General features: G+C 41.9%; 1 protein-coding gene across 2 annotated transcripts in view; it reads left to right on the top strand.

Moving 5' to 3' along the window:
* The window catches only part of TFDP2 (transcription factor Dp-2), a 52,174-nt gene that overhangs the window by 8,417 nt on the left and 21,935 nt on the right, over positions 1-21,822 (top strand). For both annotated transcript variants that reach the window (XM_063440928.1, XM_063440927.1), the window contains exon 2: positions 4,252-4,349. In XM_063440928.1, the coding sequence (XP_063296998.1) occupies positions 4,347-4,349 (3 nt within the window). In that variant the 5' untranslated portion in view covers positions 4,252-4,346. The remainder of the gene's footprint in view (positions 1-4,251; positions 4,350-21,822) is intronic.

Here is a 21,822-nt window from a genome sequence, read left to right on the forward strand (position 1 = left end):
TTTAAATTGTGCTGGCTCTGCCTCTTTGTCAGTCTCAGCCAATCCTATGAAGAAGCACTATGATTGAATCAGGTCACCACTTCTGATGATGTCAGAAGACAGCTTGCTATTCTGAGGCGAACAGCATGCAGAGCTACAGCTTCAGGCTTGAATACAAGTCAGATTTTGCTATATTTAGGGAGGCATGAGAGGCCCAGGGGGCTAGATGGTAGGGTCAGGAATACATGTTTTTGTTCCTAACCCTATAGTGATCCTTTAAGTGTTTTTGTTCTATAGATCACACCCTTGCAGTCTTGCTGCTCAAGCCTATGCCATCTAGGAGTTGCATCACTTTTTGTTTCTGAAAAGAGAGCCCTAGACACACCTCCCATGGCTGTGACTCACAGACTCCAAGAAAAAATGGTATCATTATCAATCGGATCTTACAGCACATTTTGTTTACTTTAAAATGTTAATCGCATGCAGGCTCTAGCAGGCAATTAACAGAGTAAGAGACATGAGAAGCTAACAAATTTAGACTCTTTTTCATGACGCTTAAGGAGGCAGTGTGAGTCACAGCCAGGGGAGGTGTGGCCAAGGCTGCGTAAACAAGGTGATTTAACACCTTAATGACAGAGAATTGAGCAGTGAGACAGCAGAGGCATGATATATACACCAAAACTACTTAATTAAGCTAAAGTTGTTTTGGTGCTTCAAACAAAAGATAGTGGACTTTACGGTGCTACAGGGCGTTTACAATAAACCCATAGCTTATATGGCTAGAATTGTGTGTCTACATAGGACTAGTGTGCATTGAGAGCTTTCCGAATACATGATACATGTACACATAGGAGACTGATTAAGGAGCAGGGTGCAAGGAGCAATCTATGTGAAATTCTGCTCTATACTCAAATACCTGGGTAGTGAAGCAATGAAATGCAATTATTCGCTGCTTTCCGTGACAGAATTGTTTTTCCTGTAAGGATCCTGTTTATTAATGGGATAACCAGTAAAACAATATCATGTGTGGGTGTAATCCATTACCTTGTATTAGTGTGACTCATTAGTCATTATGAACCCCCAGACTTGAGCCAATTTTTTTGTGTGTGTGTGTTTTGCTACATGTATTGAGTATCATTTATATTTGTCTCAAGGATTTAAAATTTTTTATTTATTCTAGCTAGTTATCTGAGTCACAAAACTAAATGTATGCAAATTAGTTATATTTCTTATGCAACAACAAAATGTATATATTTTTATTAGTCTAGCTGTCATTAAAACAATGTAATCTCTTAATATAATCTTTGTTATAATGTAACATGCCCTTTTTTTTGTTTTTTTTTGTTTAGTGAAATTTTGTAAATGTTTTTTTCCCCTTTCTGACTTGCATCTTGTGTCAGACTGCAAAATAAGGAGTATTGGCTGGAATAACTGACCATTATCCATTGCAATGCACTGTAGTACTCTGTAGTGATTATGGTGATCTGGCTCCCCCTCACTGTAAGTAGTCAAACTGTTTTAGAATGGTTTGATGTCTCACCTGTGGTCTGGTGGGTGTTGCTCCACGGCCGGCTCCTCAACTACCAATGGTAAGACCGAAATTGCTAAGTAGGGCTAGCTCATTGGCTGAGAGCATCAGCTGCACTGTCGGGCGAATCTCAGAGGGCTTACAACCAGTGGAGTACATACCGGGGACGCGGCTGCGACCTGGCCTGTCCCACCAAGGGGCCCGGCCGTCCTGCAACCCGGTATGTATGCCATTGTGGCTGGCTCTGGTATCACCGGGCAGGCGCGCGAGGGAGCATGAGTGCTCCCTCTTCAGCTCCCTTGCGCACCGCACTGATGCCGGAGCCGGAAGGTTACATCATCTTCCAGCTCCGGTATCAGTACGCGGCGCGCGAGGGAGCTGAACAGGAAGCACTCAAGGGAGAGTGCTCCCTCGCGCGCCCGCTTGCCAGCCCAGTGACACCACTGGACCCCAGGGAATCCCCTCAGCACTCCCAAAGGTAGGGAGGCTGGGGGATACATTTTTTAAAAGTGTGTGTGTGTGTGTGTGTGTGTGTGTTTTTTTTTTATCACAGTGAGAATCGCGGAAGCTCCTCTAGCGGCTGTCAATGAGACAGCCATTAGAGGCTGGATTAACCCTACAGTGAAACATATGTTTTCAGCTGCACGGTTAAAACTAGAGGGACCTGGCACCCAGACCATTTCATTGAGCTGATGTGATCTGGGTGTCTGTAGTGGTCCTTTAAGTGTATGTGTATGCAGGGGTCGCAGCCCTGCGACCAGGTGCCCGCCGGCATGTGTTGCGCCCCAGCCCGGGCAGAGTAAGCGTGCGGATGGGGGGGGGTGGCCACGGATCAGTTTTCGCACCGGGGCCCCATGGGTTGTGTGTACGCCACTGCTTACAACTCTGTCTGAAGTAGTAAAGGTGGGGAATGGCTCTGGGTAGATGGGGGGTGGGGTACCATAGTGGTTATGGCAGAACAAGCAGGTGTGTTCCTTTAAAGCATGGTATATTATAACCTAAAGATTATAGTAAGATTTTTTTATTTTTAAATGACCGTTATTGTGTCATTATTAAGAGAGATTCCAGGCAATGTGTAATAACTGAAAGTAAACAGTGACTAAATTAATTCTGTTTCTGGAATCAATCTCTCTCTCAAATCAAAGGTAGGGCTGCCAATTTTGGCTTAGGAACAAGTATATTGGCACTTTTGATGGCACACAATCGAGCAGTGAGACAGCAGAGGCATGATCTATACACCACATCTGCTTCCCTAAAGGAACACTATAGCGTTAGAATTCCAAAACTGTATTCCTATCACTATAGTGTCCCTCTGCCTTAGGGTTGTCCAGCTCTCCCCCCACATTGAAAGGGTTAAAAAACCCTTTTTAACACTTACCTTTTTCCAGCACCGAGGTCTCTTGGGGCTGGCTCCATTTCAGCCTCACCCAAGTCAGCAATAGGTGATGTCCTCATGCAAAGTATGAGGATGTCCAGTGTCATTTCACAGAGTTAAAAAAGGTGAAACTGCAGGAAGCACATCTGTCTTGTGGACAGTTACTAGTCTTGGCACTGCAATATAAACATTGCAGAGCTAAGGGGAAAAGGATATTGCACCCAGACTATTTCAATGAGCTGAAGTGGTCTGGGTGCCTATAGTGTCCCTTTAAATGAGTACTATAGTGCCAGGAAAACAAACTATTTTTCATGGCACTATAAGGTTATTAGGTTCCCCCCCCCTCCCACTGGGCTGAAAGGGTTAAAACCCCTCGGCGCTGGTGACCTTTTCTTCTCCTGCAGATGTCAGCGCCTAATGCGCATGCGCAGCAAGAGCCGCGCATGCATTCAAACTGCCAATAGGAAAGCATTACTCAATGCTTTTCTATGGGCGTCCAGCGTGAGTTTAATGCGATTTTCGCATTAAGGATCGCGGAAGTGGCCTGTAATGGCTCGGTGTGACAGCCACTAGCGGCTGGATTAACCCTCAGTGAAAACATAGCTGTTTCTCTGAAACTATATGTTTACAGCTGCAGGGTTAAAACTAGGGGGACCTGGCACCCAGGCCACTTCATTGAGCTGAAGTGGTCTGGGTGCCTATAGTGGTATTTTAAGTTAAAATTGTTTTGGCTTCTATAGTATCCCTTTTACTATACTGTTATGATCTGGTATCCAAATCTCATTTTTTTTTTTTTTTTACTATATTGTCTTGATTTTAGTTTTTTTCCTATAACTATTTTAGTGGTGGGTCACTACAGATATCCCTATTGGATAGGAGCACCCTACATAAATAAACGTGTATGCTTTATACCTCAGTGCAAGATGGGTTAACTAACGTCAAGAATAAATTGAGACTGAGCTGGAAACTGCTGCGTTTTCTCTGACTGTTCTCATACAACCTGTTGTGCTTCATTAGTGAAAATGAAAGTCAAATAATCTTCTATCGGTTCATTTTGAAACTTTGAAATTTGAACTCGATCACCCACGCTAAAGACTCACATTTTTTCTTATCTGGTATAAAATTCTGTTGAGGGTCATTTAACTCCCATTCTATTATGCCATTAGCCCAGTGATCTTTGTGAATAGTTGATATTCTGTTTCCATCCGAGTTATTTTCAATTGCAGTTTGCTAGGTAATGAGGTAGGGTACACAAAGTCCTACTTGAAAAGCACATGGTGCCTGTACTGTTGTGTAACTGCTCTTGCATTGTAGGACAATTTGCCTTTATATTTTAAGGTATTGACTGATCCTCGTGTAATGATTCTAGGGTATGGACTATTGAATTGCCTGGCTTCCAGTTTTCTACGAAATCAACTACAACAGATTCCTTCTGATACATTAAACGTGAATGAAGATCTCCAAATGGTAAGTTATTTTTATGAATTTGTGCCAAAAAGTACATGGAAACACCCAAATGATGTGTTGGTTTCACCCCAATCTGTAAAAAATGCTGGTCTGTTTAATCTATAAGTTTCCTGTGTAGGCACCACACATACATCCTGCATCCCACAAAAAAAAAAAAAACTTAAAAAATACATATTTTGCCATTGTGTACAAATTGATGCAAGGTTGGAATATGTATTCAATAAATTGTGCTCTCACTGCCTTGTTGCTCTCTTCCTTCGTTAGTAGAATGTTTGTAGGTTTTGTAAGGAATGAATAAGTAATTATGCATGGCAGTATTTTTGGAAATGTAAGTAAAATGACCCTTCGTAATGTGTGTGTTTTTTTTTTTTTTTTTTAAATATAAATTGATGACGGCTTAGAAAGAAGTTTATTTTGTGCCTTTTGCAAAATTTCATTTACGCTGCATAGACAGTTTATGGTTTGTTACTCACTGTTTTTGCATTACACTCCGTGGCAGCTGAAGTGCTTTAGGAGTAAAACGCGTCCCTGCAGTTTTATTTTCTAGAAGTTCCAATTCCAAGAGAAATTGGCAGTTTTATAACCACCCCATAACAACAACTCTCAACTGACCATCTTTAACCCCTTAAGGACACATGACACGTGTGACATGTCATGATTCCCTTTTATTCTAGAAGTTTGGTCCTTAAGGGGTTAAGGAAAAACAATGTTTCGAGCAGTGGTTTCCAAACCTGTCCTCAAGGCACACCTACCAGTCCAGAATTTAGGGATTACACAGTTGTGTCAATGTGTGTTTTTTTTTTGTTTTTTTTAACACCCTAGACACAACTGGTAAATCCCTAAATTCTGGACTGGTAGCCGTGCCTTGAGGACTTGTTTGGAAACCACTGGTTTCGTGCAGTTGTTAAGGGAAGGACTTTACTGCAAGGGCGATGCTGGGTGTACATATGCTCCTGCTGTCTAAGTGAGCCTTGCAGTCCCAGGAAGTAACTGTTTCAGCTGCCATGATTTGGGCTCCTCGACTTCAAAGTGTCGATTTGTGCATACTTCTCTTTTCGTTACTGCTCTGTCTGTGCAGTGTATCATTTGAAAACATATTGTGTTTGTGTATATGTAGTCTACACAGCGTCATTGTGTTGTTGTTTTTTTTTGGGGGGGGGGGGGGGGATTTGTGGAGCTGGAAGGCAAGATATCTGTGAACATGTTTTACGGGTTGCGGGCTGCCCTGTGTAGTTCATGGTCATCAGTCAGTATGTAGAAGGCAGTTAATGTGTTTTGAAATATCTGAGCACTGACTGCAAGTTGGGCTGTTGGTGCACACACTGAAATGTGGGGTTCTCGCATGTAAACTGCCAAATAAATGGTTGACCCTACTACAGATTAATTTATTGTTAAATAGCTAAAAAGAGACATGCGGCCATAGTGTTCCTCCTTTCAAAACCTCGGCTTCATTTATCTCTTCAATCATTGCATGCCGCACTGTGTGCATTCTCTTCACTGTTTACTTCCTGGTTGCTCCGTTGCCAAGTAACCCTTCTCCACTGACATATCTTAAGAGCGGCAAGGACCTCTGATCACTAACTAGCTAATAAAACAAATTACAGAAAAGGGACATAGGCAGCTCGTTCATGCACTTAGCATTATAACATATAAAGGTTTTTCTTTTCCCCCTACACCTGCAAATCAATGAATAAATCACTTTATTCACTCTGACCACAAAATCAAGTTGTGGTTTGCCACCAAGTAAGAGATATTTTGTTAGCCTTTAACTTAAATTATCCATTTTGCTGTCCACAGACATACCTATCACGAAATAGATCCAATAGGTCAAGGGTTTAACTTCCAATAAGTGGAAGCCATGAACTGGAAACTCTCCTATAAGTAAATGGCCGAATGTGGGCATGCCTTCCTTGCAGTGTTTCTATGAAAAATGTTGGGGTGTAAATGTGATGTTGTACATGTGATGGCGCACTCGAATTTCTGCATAGCAAACTTTTTGGGGGGGAAATCAGGGGGGATCAGGGATTGTGTCAAAATGACAGAGAAATTGCAGCCATTTTTTTTAGTTTCAGTGCAAATAAGGTAGATCATGCTCACTGACAACCTGCAAAGGAGAGACTGTTTGCTTGTATCTGTTTACTGATTAGTGTTAATGCTTTATTGATTTACATTACAAAGATTGGTATCTATACCACACAATGTGCGTTTAAGTGAATGTTAATTGGCCAGAGTTGAAGGTAATTGCATCGCTGAAGAAATTCTCTCCAAATTATTGCTTTGATGCTAACAGAGTTATTAATTAAAATTAATTTTGGCCTTACATTTGAAATTTACACTTTGAAATCCTGACAATTTTCACTTTGGTAAATAACCCTTTAAATGTGGACATTTGTTTGTCTTTAGTAAGATCATTTTGATACAATTTTTTTTGTTACAGTTAAAAATGTCAGCAAACTGCTTGTATGTTGTGTTAACGTTTGTAGCAGGCTGAAGAATATGTCTGTTGATTTGTAGGTAAACTTTATAATAATGTTTGTGGACTGTAGATGGAGTGTACCGCGTCTGAGTTTCGTAGTAAATCCACATTTATCTGGTTTTATGCACTGTTCTATAAAATCTAAAGTTCTCATAAGTGTTGTTGTAGAGTGAGCAGAAATGAATCCCTTGTCAGTCTTGTTAAATGTGAACAAGAGCTCTCTTAATACTGTTATTTCACCCCTTGGCTATAGTTGTGCGCATTGCGCACATGCACTTATAAGTAAGGTTGCCGGATGTTGTATGAACACATGTGGAGACATAACGGTTGCTGGTATCCTGCTGTCATGTGTAGCCCAAATAGGGAGGCTCCACTAGATGTTCAGTTGGTATAAATACAGGCGATGTCTGTTTAGCAGCTGTTAACAGCAGGTGTGCAAGCAATACCCGGGATATTAGAATGTTAATCATTCTGTTTGCCAGAACTAATATATCTTGGAAAGATTGGAGTTTATTTGCTAAACTGTGAATTGTGGGCAATTTGAAATAGTATTGGAAATTTCTGGAAATCATTTAGGAAAATATGTATTTGTTCCCACCCTTATTGGCAATTCCTAGTTTAGAAAATAAGGTCCTGTGTGCATGTAATAAAGAATCCCTAAAAGTTTTACCAATCAGAGTCTCTGTTGAACCGTGCTATAAATATAATAGAAAGTGTGTGAACGAATTGTAATATATATATATATATATATATATATATATATATATATATATATATATATATATATATATATACACACACACATATACAGCCTATTGTTCTCTCCAAACCTGAAAGGTATATGGAACAAATCTAAAAACACATGAAGTCCAAATGAAAACTCCACATTTTTGTGTGTGTTTTGTGTCTCAAATCCTGATGCCGCTCTTAGATGTCCTCAATACTGTATGTGTTCATGGGGGTTTGTCTTCTCTTAAAGGACCACTCTGCATCCATAAAACATTTCAGCTTGCTTATGGATGAGGAGTTCATAAGAATTGCAGCTTTTGCAAGCACTTTTAAGATATATCCCCAATGAATACATGCATTAAAAATGCGGGTATATCTACTAAATAGCAATTAAAAAAAAAAAAAAAAATTAATTTGGGCTGTGGCGTGTTCCTTTAAATTGCTTGGCTTTTTATTTAGCCATGCAATTCTGTTTATAAAGAAACACTCCAGCCGCAGTATCCATGGGTACCTAGCAGGACCCAGGTAAGTTGTGAAACCATCCAAAAATGTTATGGCTACTTACTGGGGAGCAGTTGCACTTTAGAGAGCTAAAGTGGTTACTAAATGTCTCTTTCAAATGTATGCCTGCTCACTCTTTAGTGTGATGAATTATGGTGATATGGACTTCCTTTGAATTCCCTTCAGTGTTTTGTTTTGGTTGATGCAGTCCCAGTGGAACCTTGAAGAGCAGTCCAGAACAATGTGATTTTTCTCGAAATCTCATGAAATACTTTTTTTGCGTATTTGAGCACAGTCAGGGTTATTGACTAATTGGAAATTCACCAGGAAATTTCACATTTTAGGCGAAAACCGTTAAACCTGAAAAATAGCTCAGTTGAAGAATATAATTTTTTAATTTTTTTTTTTTTTTTTTTTTTATGGTTGCAACTTTAGCCTAAGATTTGTGGTTTAGTGAATAATCTTGTGTATATTTTAGTGTGATTCGTGCATTCTGTGATGTGTATTGAGCAGTGTTTTAACGTTCTCTTGTGCAGATCTCTCTGAGCCACTGTGTGGGTGTCTTGCAGAGCTGTATCTGACGTCCAAGCTAAGATTTGATATACCGTATATACTAGAGTATAAGCCGAGTTTTTCAGCAAATTTTTTGTGCTGAAAAACCCCAACTCGACTTATACTCGAGTCAATGTCTGTATTATGGCAATTTACATTGCCATAATACAGACAAGGGGCTGGCAGAGAGCGCTTACCTCTCCGGCAGCTCCTGTCAGCTCCCTTCTCCTCCGCGCCGGTCCGGTCAGCTCCTCTGTCAGCTCCCAGTGTAAGTCTCACGAGAGCCACGGGGTCATAGTGCGGCTCTCGCGAGACTTACACTGTGAGCTGACAGGGGAGCTGACCGGACCGGCGCAGAGGAGAAGGGAGCTGACAGGAGCTGCAGGAAAGGTAAGTGCTTCCTGCCAGCCACCCTCCACTGAACTGCCAACGCCACTGGACCACCAGGGAGTGAAAGCCCCCCTCCCTGCCATGTATCAAGCAGAGAGGGGGACGAAAATAAAAAAATATATAAATAATAATAAAATAATAATTAATAAAATAAATAATAATATAACAAAGAAAAAAAATGATTAAAACACTGCATCACACACACACACTGCATCACACACACACTGCATTTATACACACACACACACACACACACACTGCATTTATTATATACACACACTGTAAATAAATATTCAATAATATAATTTTTATAGGATCTAATTTTATTTAGAAATGTACCAGTAGCTGCTGCATTTCCCACCCTAGTCTTATACTCGAGTCAATAAGCTTTCCCAGTATTTTGGGGTAAAATTAGGGGCCTCGGCTTATATTCGGGTCGGCTTATACTCTAGTATATACGGTATATAGATTCTATCTTCTGCTCTGCAGGTTCCTCTGCTGAGAAATATATTGGTTTATTTATGTATAGTGGCAAACAGGTCAGTATGCAGCATACATGTCTGACTAACAGGGGGTTGGGATGTACGCATGTCTGCTCTGCAGTTTGCATTCACAGTATTTTACAATATGATGGGGAATCATCCAGGTAAAGAAAAATGTGCTGTCATTTATTTAGAGAGCCAATAGTTTACCTGGATTAAGTTAGGATTTTGACCGTATTTTTGTTCACGTCCTCAAAATTTTATTTATATTCAAGTTACCATTTTCTATAGACTTGCAGTCTATAAGGTAGAGAAAGTGAGAATACACAATATTTATATCTTAACTTATGGGCCTTTTTACATAGCATTATGTTTATAGAAGTGCTACAAACATGGACAGATTTCTATACTTCTTTTGGTCTTTTGTGTCTTGGGATCCCCCCCCCCCTTTTTTTTTTTTTTAAAGTATTTGCTATATTTTGTAAGACATTCTGTATGAACACAATCTAAGAACTTATAAATCTTGCCATGGATAATTACTCGATGGTCTGTTTTACGGCCGCTACATGGCACGTTACACAGGTTACATCATTTTGGTAGAAAACCAAAAATGGCTCATGATTGCAGCCTCTGTGTTGCTGAATCTCTGTAAATACTGCCACTGCCCAGCTCTTGCGATCTGTCATTGCACGCAATGAACAAGCCGTGTGTCTGTACAGATAAAAAGGAAGTGAATGGTCTCACTGTGGTATCAGGGAATGAGTTGGTTGACTCTAGGAATCCCCCTGCCTTTTGTCAAACCACGCGCTTGTACAAAACAATGGTTTGACAACAACCAATAAAATAAGCAGTGTCCTTCTGATGATGCATGTAAGTAAATCTATTATTTAAAACCATACCATATGCAAAACATGTGAAATTGAATTATTTGCACCTGGTTATGTTTCAGCATCACTGGGTCTGCAGGTGAAATAATTGTCTGGCTTTTATTATGTTGAATGCTTGTATAAACTGAAGCACAGTTTACAGAATTTAGTTTTTAGTATATGTTGTGTAGTCCATGTTATAGTTTCATCCTCCAGTTTGTTGAACCTATAATTGGAGGGCCTGCGTGCTAAAATATTAGCCAACATTACTTTACATAAGGCAGTGAAAGATGTTGAGGAAAGAGTTGTATGTGAAGTTATGACAGCTAGAAGGTAGTGTGCGAAGCGATGGCGTCCTGCCAGTGGTGTGCGAAGCGATGGCGTCCTGCCAGTGTTGTGCGAAGTGATGGCATCCTGCCAGTGGTGTGCGAAGCGATGGCGTCCTGCCAGTGGTGTGCGAAGCGATGGCGTCCTGCCAGTGGTGTGCGAAGCGATGGCGTCCTGCCAGTGGTGTGCGAAGCGATGGCGTCCTGCCAGTGGTGTGCGAAGCGATGGCGTCCTGCCAGTGGTGTGCGAAGCGATGGCGTCCTGCCAGTGGTGTGCGAAGCGATGGCGTCCTGCCAGTGGTGTGCGAAGCGATGGCGTCCTGCCAGTGGTGTGCGAAGCGATGGCGTCCTGCCAGTGGTGTGCGAAGCGATGGCGTCCTGCCAGTGGTGTGCGAAGCGATGGCGTCCTGCCAGTGGTGTGCGAAGCGATGGCGTCCTGCCAGTGGTGTGCGAAGCGATGGCGTCCTGCCAGTGGTGTGCGAAGCCATGGCGTCCTGCCAGTGGTGTGCGAAGCCATGGCGGCCTGCCAGAATGGGATGCGAAGCGATGGCGGCCTGCCAGAATGGGATGCGAAGCGATGGTGTCCTGTCAGTTCTGTGAGATAGGATGCTGGCCTACTCTTCAAACCTTTTATCACACACACCTTTTAGAATACCTTGAGCAGTGAAATGAGTCTTAAAGAAAAGTTATTGGACTACTGGTCATTTCATCAATGTTTAAGCAGGAATACTTTGGAATTCTAGCACGTATTAAGAATGTGAATTTGGAGCACTAGAGGATTACACAGTGGAATGTGACTAATGGGAGAGCCAACAAGCCAAATGTGTGAGAGATAGCACTCGCCAAATGAGCAGGGATAAATTCCTTGTGGTGCACAGGACCAGGATGTCCATACAGGTAGAAACGTAACCAAAGCATAGAAGAGATTCAGCACAAGCAACGATTCAGTCGCAGTAAGTGCTTTTAACAAGGCCCTTATTCCTGCCCAAATATTGCTGGAGGGTTCCGAACAGAATCTCTGTTCTGGGAGTTTTTGTGCCGGATCTCTTTTTTGAAACAAACCATAATGCATCTAATTACAATGTATTCGTTTAAAATCCATGGATGACCATATGCATTCACATACTTCTGCTTTTCTGTCCTCACCCCTTGCATGATCAACTGCTGTTCTTTACTTACTGAATACATAAAGAAATCATGTGTATTAGCAGATTGCTTGTAAATTGCTGGTTCTGTGACGGCACACATCAAACAGACCGAGAGACGTTACAAGTTCCTGTCTATCACTCACACACCTGCTGTTAACAGCTGCCATAAAGAGAGATCCTCTGTATTATATACCAACTGAAAACTGCTAGGGCCTGCGCTTCTCTCCCCAGGGTGCGTGTTCTTCAAGCAATGCAGTTTGCTTTTAAAGGTACAGTAACAGTTATCAAACATTTAGCATGTCTTATGGAAACAATATACTTGAGTGAAATAAAAGATAACATATCTTTGCACAGCTATGCGGTTTACTCTACCTTTTGGTCTGTTGTCTGGCAGCTGGTCAGGCATAAAGGCATGTTTAAAATGGCAGCACTCATCCCAACCTGTCTTTTTGTATGTGTGTGGATTGCCTGTTTTTTCGCTGCTGTCTCAGTGAGGAATCCTTGTTTTGATATAAAATCAGAGTGAACTAGTTTATTTTTTCAACTAAATGCATACAAAAATATAAAATAAAATATAGCCTCTCTCTGAGGAAAGTAGGGAGTGTTAGCAATTTGATGTCTACACCTTTTCCCTCAAGAATAGAAACAAACTATGAGACGTGTTAAAATTGGTAGCGAGTTACTTTCAGAAGCAGCAGCTCTGATGAGTTTCGCCCATTGTGTAGAATTTAAAGGGACACTTCAGTGAAACTGCTATGTTTACATTACAGAGTTAAGACAACCTCTAGTGGCTTTCTTCCAGACATCCACTAGAGGTGCTTCCTGGTGCCTAACTGGGTTTAACTCTGTGAAACGACGTTGGAGGTCCTCATGCTTTGCATTAGAATGTCAAACGTCCTCAAAATTCCCATAGGAAAAACATTTAATGCACTTGCAGGACTCGTCGTGTATACACATAAGGTTCCCCCATCATGGTGACGTATCTGGAGGAAGACACAGATCCAGTGCAGAGGGACTTCGTGTTAAAAGGGGTTTCCACGACCTAAATAAATAATACAGTTTTGTATCCCTAACGCTAGTGTTCCTTTAAATATGCACCACATGCAGCATACTAAATGGGGGCAAAAGGAAGAATTTCAGCTTCCGAATAGCTATATGGGTGACATGACTCCTATAACTTTTTTTTTTTTCTTCTGTGTGTGTATTTTTTATTAACTCTTTACATTTTGGCCTGCAGTCACATACTTCACCTTCCGCCTGCAGCCCTCGCTATTCTGTGATGATTTTTTTTTTTTTTAAATGTGCTTTATTTATAAGCATCTAGATCTGCTGTTTAGTTCCAGTCAGACGGCCAGTACTGCAAAATCCAAAAAATGTTAAATAGTGTGAACAGTGTCTGGATTTTGCAACCCTAATGTCTTTGAGCATTCCCAGATTTAATCGGCTAGTTAGTGTTATCAGAGATACAGGGCCATGCAAAAGGCTATGTGGGCCACATGTAGCCAAAAAAAGCCACCAGGCAAGCTCTGCAGCAATGACCTAATGACCTATGGTTTATATACAAACTGTGATTTACAGAACATGTTTTGTAGTGACTTCAGTAACCCTCGTGGATTCAGTAGCTTTTTCTCTCCACTTGGTGGCACTGCTGTCTTACGTTCGATGTCGATGACATAGCACATCATGTCCAGAATCATTCATTTGTAGCCACTGTGATATCGTGAAATTTTCATATATTTTGCTGTGTATTTATACAGACAAATGGGAAAACTGTTCTGTGGTCTTGTAATAAAGAACACGAGAGTGAGCCTTATTACTGTCGTCTCAGTTTGTCATTACTACAGACCTTTCTCTCCAGACACAGCTTTAATTTATTTTGTTTATAGTGTACAATACAATGGAAGCCAAAGGGTTTGTGATTTAACATGTCCGTCGACACCGGAGATAACTGGCCTGTTTCACAGACCCAACTGTCTCTGTATAAACACTTCAATGTTCACCCACTTAGGGTGCAGGCAGGAACACGTTAATGGATTCCCAGTAGTCCGTTACTCGCCAATAGACCTCTAAATGGCTGGTATAATAACATTGCGGACTCTGATACCCTAAATGTGTACATTACAGAGTATTTGGAACATATAAACGTATAAATATACTTAACAATGTCATGGTCTTCTAAATTCACAGAACCCCATCGCACTGTATGTGTATGCATTTGTCTATTAGTTGAATTTCGTTGCTGTTATTTCTTCATCCATACCAGCTTGATTCCCCTCTGTGATGACCCTTGGTTGTGCTACATGGGGTTAAGCTTTTGAAAAGTAAAGTTTATTTTCTGCTTATCAGAAAGTTTTTGGAATGTCTGACTGCACATGTGAAAATAATTCCTCTAACAAACCCGCTGAGTAGGAGAGACACAAGGTACTATAAGCAAACCGTTTAATTAGTTTTCACAGGACCAGACGACTGTAGGGATATTTATTTTAACCGTATTAGGGACCTGATTGGTAATGATTTTGTTCCCATGTTATAACACGTACACACTGTTGACAGTTATGGGTGGGGACCGTTAGGATGGTAGGGAAGTACTAATGGCAGCATGCATGGGAAGTGCCCCATGCCTGGTGTTTAACTACAGAACTGAGAGTATCCATTTTACTTGGCTGTTCACTCTTGGTACCTGTATATCTGTGACATTTGAGAAAACAAAAAGAATCCTATGTTTATCACTCTCATCATTATTTAAATAGATTTCAGTAAGGCTTTTGACACTGTTGCACATTGAAGGCTTATCAATAAACTGCAATCTTTGAGTTTGGATCCCAATATTGTTAAATGAGTAAGGCAGTGGCTGAGTGACAGGCAACAGAGGGTTGTAGTCAGTAGAGCATGGGTGTCCAGGTTGCGGGCCGGGACTGCTAGCAGTGCGGCCTAGTCCTCGCTGCCGGGCAGAGAGGGAGGCAGGGAGCCCATTAAGTGATGTGCTAATAGGGGGCGGTCCACCCACTTAGAGGCGCGGCCTGGGAAACACGAGGAGGAATGCGGCGGTGCACAGAGTCTTCACCACCCTTGCGTTGTCTTCAGAGCAGAAGCGATCTGACACTCTGTGTGGGCGGCTCTACGGCAGGAGAGCATGGAGCAGCAAGCAGGCAGAGGAGCAGTGTGAGTGCTTGCAAATATTGTTGTTTTTTTTAATATTTTTTTTTTTTTGTCCCTTGGCAAAAATGTAAACTGTCTTTTCTCTTCCAAGACAGCTTTTACATTAAAAAGCCTGCAGGGACTGCTTATACTCACCAGAACAACTACATGAAGCTATAAAACATTATTTATTTTTGTAAATCTACATGTTCCTATGTTTTCACTTTGTTCCTGAAAATCGATTTGGTTTCAGGACTTCAGGCTGTCTTTAATGGCTGGCTGTTTTTGAGTGTTGTCTCTGAAGTTGGGTAGATATTATGAATATCAACCTCAATATGGACTCATTTTAAGAGTTTACTTTGTTAAAATGATTAGTTATTTATATCCGCAGCACTCTACAATAGGAAACAAGACAAACCTTTAATTCCATCAATACATGTATGACCTACGTGAACTGTAGGTGAAGAGGGCCCTGCTGCGGCTACTGCTACAAGTAGGATTTTTCGGTGTAAACTGCATTTTAAAAAAAAATGTAAAAAAATTCTGAGGCTACAACTATAGAACAATTAATCATTGTAAATTTGAATTCATCAAATAAAACCATCACAATAATTCATTAAAAGATCAATACTATATAGTACCAAATGATTTCTTTTCTCTGACATTTATGGTACATGGTCCTCCTTCTCATTCCACAGCTCTTGATCAAATTATTTTTGAAGCCGAAGTGTATATTGGCAGGGATACATTTTAGTTTTTGCATTCCTGTTTTCTATTTTTAGTAGTTTTAAAACACTGCAGCCATGTATACTTTCCTTGTAGTTTAAAAACAAAAAACACAACAAAACATAATCAAAGTCCACAATTTTATCAGATCTCAAGAAGAAATGATCCTCCAAAGGTACCAGTACTGAAACAACCCTTGGAATCTAAGCCCTGTTAATAACAAAAAAACAATTTGTGGTCCTCCCAGTAAGAGACCATCAGACGGTGCAAATGTGGCTTTAAATATTTTTGCAGCCAGGAGAGATGTGTGAAGGTTTGTCCGTGTTGGGCTGTCTTTCTCCACGGGTCCCTGGGACCTGCAGTAAAGTGACAGTGCAGGGTTGTGGCCTGGGGTCCCAGCTTTGCTTCCGGTGGAGATCAAAGCAGAGAGTTGGACCACAGGTCAGCCAAGAGCAGCAGTGACGTGTCTGCTGGGGGCCTCTGAAGTGGGTGACCGGCTGGACTGGGAGGGGTTATACCATTTTTTTGGATCTATTCATGTGATCATCATTAGTCTAAATGCACCCGCTGTGTACTTCTGGCTCACAGAATTTAACCTCTTGGTTCCGCACTGTAATAAAATACTAGTATTCTTTCACATTACATTGATTCCCCCCATCATTCTCCAAGAGGAACAGTATCAAGAATATAAACCAAATAACAATTAGTAAAAACTTTAAAGTAGCGCTGCCATCAGAAATGTTGTGTTTTTAAACGGTCTAAATGCTGAAATCTGTTCACCAGGCATTGCTTTAACTTTTATTTTTTTTACATTTGTTGTAAACATTTCCTGACATATGTATACAGGATCATTCGAGAAATCCCATTAATCTTTTCATTAACAGTCATGGGAAGAATAATGTACACATTGTTTGAATTCTATGATTTTACATATCAGGACATAACAGTCATCTGTTCCTTAGCAGGTCTTAAAATTAGGTAAATATAACCTCAGATGAACAACAACTCATGACCTTTCACACAGTGTCATGATTTTATTTAACACAAATAAAACCAAAATGGAGAAGCCATGTGTGGAAAGCCAAGTACACCCTTACTGTTTCCATGGGAATTAAGAGGCTAAATAGTAGACAGGTGGTGCTAATCAATTGTCCTTGATTACTTGATCATCAGCAAGTGGGACCACCTCCTATTAAAACCGAAGTTTTAGCAGTTTGCTGGTGTGGAGCATACAGATGTGTGTTAACGCAATGGTAATGAAGAAAGACGTCAGCAATGATCTTAGAGAAGCAATTGTTGCTGCCCATCAAACTGGGAAGGGTTGTAAGGCCATTTCCAAACAATTTAAAGTCCATCGTTCTACAGTGAGAAAGAGTATTCAAAAGTGGAAAACAGTCAAGAGCGTTGCCAATCTTCCCAGGAGTGGACGTCCCAGCAATTTCACCCCAAGGTCAGACCGTGCAAAACTCAGAGAAATTACAAAAATAAATGCAAGAGCTACATCTCAGACTCTACAGGCCTCAGTTAAGTTCAAGACCGTACAATTAGAAAAAGACTGAACAAGTATGGTTTGTTTGGAAGGTTGCAAGGAAAATGCTTCTGCTTTCTAAAAAGAAAATGGTAGCCTAGCTTAGGTTTGCAAAGTTGCGTCTGAACTAACCACAAGACTTATGTAACAATGTCCTTTAGGCAGACGAAAATGGAGATGATTGGCCATAATGCACACCGTCACGTTTGGTGAAATCCAAACATCAACTGTCAAGCACAGTGGTGGAGGGTTGATGATATTGGCTTGTTTTGCAGGACCTGGGAGCCTTGCGGTCATTAAGTCGACCATGAACTCCTCTGTATACAAAGATATTCTAGAGTCAATTGTAAGGGCCATCTATCCTGCAGATAAAGCTTCGATGAAATTGGGTTATGCAACAGGACAATGATGTGAAACACACCGGCAACTTTACAACAGTATGGCTAAAAGAGAAAATAATCAAGGTGTTGCAATGGTCCAGTCAAAGTCCAGACATCAACCTGATTAAAATGCTATGGCAGGACCTCAAGAGAGCTATGCATAAACAAATGCCAGCAAACCTCAATTAAAGGACCACTCTAGGCACCCAGACCACTTCAGCTCAATGAAGTGGTCTGGGTGCCAGGTCCAGCTAGGGTTAACCCATTTTTGTATAAACATAGCAGTTTCAGAGAAACGGCTATGTTTATTAATGGGTTAAGCCTTCCCCCAAATCCTCTAGTGGCTGTCTCACTGACAGCCGCTAGAGGCGCTTGTGTGATTCTCACTGTGAAAATCACAGTGAGAGCACGCAAGCGTCCATAGGAAAGCATTGTAAATGCTTTCCTATGCGACCGGCTGAATGCGCGCGCAGCTCTTGCCGCACGTGCGCATTCAGCCGACGGGGCGGAACGGAGGAGGATCGGAGGCAGAGATCTCCCTGCCCAGCGCTGGAAAAAGGTAAGTTTTACCCCTTTTCCCCTTTCCAGAGCCGGGCAGGAGGGGGACCCTGAGGGTGGGGGCACCCTCAGGGCACTATAGTGCCAGGAAAACGAGTATGTTTTCCTGGCACTATAGTGGTCCTTTAACTGAAGTAACTTTGTAAAGAAGAGTGGGCCAAAATTCCTCCAAAAAGATGCAAGACTGATAGCCATACAGAAAACAATTGCTTTAATTTATTGCTGCTAAAGGTCGTTCTACAAGCTATTGAATCAGAAGGTGTACTTCACACAGACTTCTCCATTTTAGCATTCTTATTGTTAAATGAATCATGACACAATTAACATCTTAGGTTGTATTTACCTAATTGCAAGACCTGCTAAGGAAGAGGTGATTGTTATTCTGTCCTGATATTTAAAACCATAGAATTCAAATAGAGTCCCATGACTGTAGTTTTAGCATTCTATTTATTTAAATGAGTAATGGTCATCCCATCATCATCATCATTGATGCAGTTCCTAGCTGGCCTTTTCCACACTAAAACACAGGATAATCTTTAAATGGCTAACCGATAAAATTACCACACTTTGCTTAAAGGACCACTATAGGCACCCAGACCACTTCCGCTTAATGAAGTGGTCTGGGTGCCTGGTCCATCTAGGATTAACCCTTTCAGAGAAACTGCTATGTTTACACTAGGGTTAATCAAGCCTCTAGTGGCTGTCTCATTGACAGCCGCTAGAGGCGCTTCCGCCCTTCTCACTGTGATTTTCACAGTGAGAAGACGCCAGCGTTGCTTTCCTATGGACTGGCTGAATGCGTGCGTGGCTCTTGCCGCGCATGCGCATTCAGCTGATGACGACCGAAGGAGGAGGAGAGTCCCCAGTGCCGAGGGAGCCCGGCGCTGGATAAAGGTTAGTGTTTAACCCCCTTCCTCCCTCTTCAGCCCGGCGGGAGTGGGACCCTGAGGGTGGGGCACAAGTTTTTTGTTTTCCTGGCACTATAGTGGCCCTATAGGCACCCAGACCACTTCATCTCATTGAAGTGGTCTGGAAGCAGTGACCCTGTCCTTTTTTAGAGAAACTGCAGTGCTAACTTTCTTCCAGACAGCTACTGGAGCTGCTCCCTGCTCATTCATGAAGGTTTACACCATGAAATGATGTTAGAAGTCCTCACTTAACCTATGGGGAAGCTTTAATGTGCACGCGGTGCTTGATCGACGAGGAGAGGAACCAGTGAAACGTCTTACATCCATTAGCAGCTCTGCTAGCGCAATATATAGATGACAATTTCTCCTCTTATTTAAAATTCATAATTTGTACACGTTAACAGTAGGAGGTACATTTTATTCATATGGGGAGCAGTAAGACAATTATTAATTTTCTTCAAAGATATTAAAGGATCACTATAGTGTCAGGAAAACAAAGCGGTTTTCCTGACACTATAGTGCCCTGAGGGTGCCTCCACCCTCAGGGTCCCCCTCCAGCAGCTTACCTTTATTCAGCGCCGGGCTCCCTTTATCCGCCGCATGCACGCTTTCAAAGAGTCCATAGGAAAGCATTTTGCAAAATTTGCATCCAGCGTCACAGATGTGCCTCTGGTGGCTGTCCGGAAGCCATTAGAGGCTGGATAAAACCCAAATGTAAACTGCTATGTTTGCATCTGAAGGGTTAAAACCTGAGGGACCTGGCACCCAGACCACTTCATTGAGCTGAATGGGTTTGGATGATTATAGTGTCCCTTTAACAGTTTCTGCATGACTTTCCTTATCCACTGCAATGCCTTTAGCATGGTTTGTCTCAGATAAGCACCTGAGGATTTGCAGGCCAGTCAGAGCTTACAAGAAATATTAACCATTTGCCTTATGTTCTGTGGTATCAAACTAATAAAGCCCAAACAGGGCCGGCCTTAGGGGTGTGCGAGCTGTGCGGCCGCACAGGGCGCCATGGTGCAGGGGGCGCCCTGCGGCCGCATAGCTCACACGGCATGTCTGTTAGCCGCAATGCTAACAAGACATTTGCCTTGGGCGGCATTTTCCAGGGGGCGGCAAAAAAAGCCGCCCCCAAATGCCCAAGGCAAATGTCTTGTTAGCCTTGCGGCTAACAGACATGCCTGGCTGCTGGGCGGTCGGGCGGCGCTGGCGGGCGGCTGGCGAGGGAGCACTTCCTCTGAGCTGTATGCTCAGCTCCCTCGCGCGCCGCAGAGTGAGGCTGGGAGCCGGAATATGACGTCATATTCCGGCTCCCAGCCTCACTCTGCAGCGCGCGAGCCGCCGCCAACGCCGCCCGCCCAGCCCAGCAGCCACTGGACCACCAGGGAGGAAGAGACCCCCCCAGCATTCCCAAAGGTAAGGAGGCTGGGGGGGGGTCTAAATAAATGTTAAAAAATGTGTTAATGTGGGTGAGTGTGTGTGTATGTTAGTGTGTGTCTGTTAGTGTGTATGTTAGTGTGTGTCTGTTAGTGTGTGTGTGTATGTTAGTGTGTGTCTGTGTGTATGTTAGTGTGTGTGTATGTTAGTGTGTGTCTGTGTATGTTAGTGTGTGTCTGTGTCTGTTAGTGTGTGTCTGTGAGTGTGTTTGTCTGTTAGTGAGTGTGTGTGTCTGACTGTGTGTGTGTGTGTGAGACTGTCTGCGCGTGTGTGAGACTGTCTGCGCGTGTGTGACTGTCTGCGTGTGTGACTGTCTGCGTGTGTGTGTGTGTGACAGGGTGTGTGGGAAGGGGTAAGGAGTGGGGGAGAGGGGGATGGGAAGGGGGGGCGCTGTGAAGATTTTTTGCACAGGGCGCCCAAATGCCTAAGGCCGGCCCTGAGCCCAAACCAACAGAACCATTATCATGTTTCTCTTCCACGCTCTTTACTATGTATGCAATCTGATTATTGATTTATTTACGATGATCTATCTACCTGAAAATCAATCTCTGAAATTGGACATTCTGTCTTTTGAGATTTATGGTCTGCTGAATTGTCAGATTATTGGATTAAAAAGGTTGTACAAAAAAAATTAATTGATTTAAAAAATAATGGCAGATTGTATCTGGCAGATTGTAACTATTTTGAAGAAATAGAGGGCAAAAAAACAAGACTAAAATGTGGAGGAAAAATGGAAAAGAAAAGAGGGTTAGGGGTAAGGAAGAGTCTGTGGGTACAACGAACTAAAGAAAAATCAAAAGTAAGAAAACGTGCTTTATTTTTATTGTGGATCTTTTAACTGGATTGGTAAAAAAATAACTGCACACAGCAAGCTTTATGCATGGATGCATTAATTTTTTTATTTTTAAATTTTTTTTTAAATGGCTTCGTGATAAACAAACCCTTATACTTCACGTATTGCTACGTCATGGAATGCTGGTTGAAAATATCCAGAACTCCTTACAGCATAAGCACCTGGGTCCCTGTGAAGTAACAGGGCTGGTCTGTCATCGTGGGCCATTGAAGGGATTGAGTACTTGTTTAGGGGGTAAAGGCATGGATAATTTCTATGTTTTTCAATGGAAAGTAAGATTAAAGGGAGACTCTGGGCACCAATACAACTTTAATGCATTTTATGTATGTCCAAATCTATATAGCATATTAATGAGGCCAAACCCTATCAAATAAAAGTAGTATTGGTGCCTGGAGTGTCACTTTCATTCAGCTTTATCATGAACAAACATAAACAAGAGAAACAAAAATGCAGACACCTTTAAAAGGGAAAT

This window comes from Pelobates fuscus, chromosome 2 (assembly GCF_036172605.1).
Source record: "Pelobates fuscus isolate aPelFus1 chromosome 2, aPelFus1.pri, whole genome shotgun sequence".
Classification (NCBI taxonomy): Eukaryota; Metazoa; Chordata; class Amphibia; order Anura; family Pelobatidae; genus Pelobates; species Pelobates fuscus.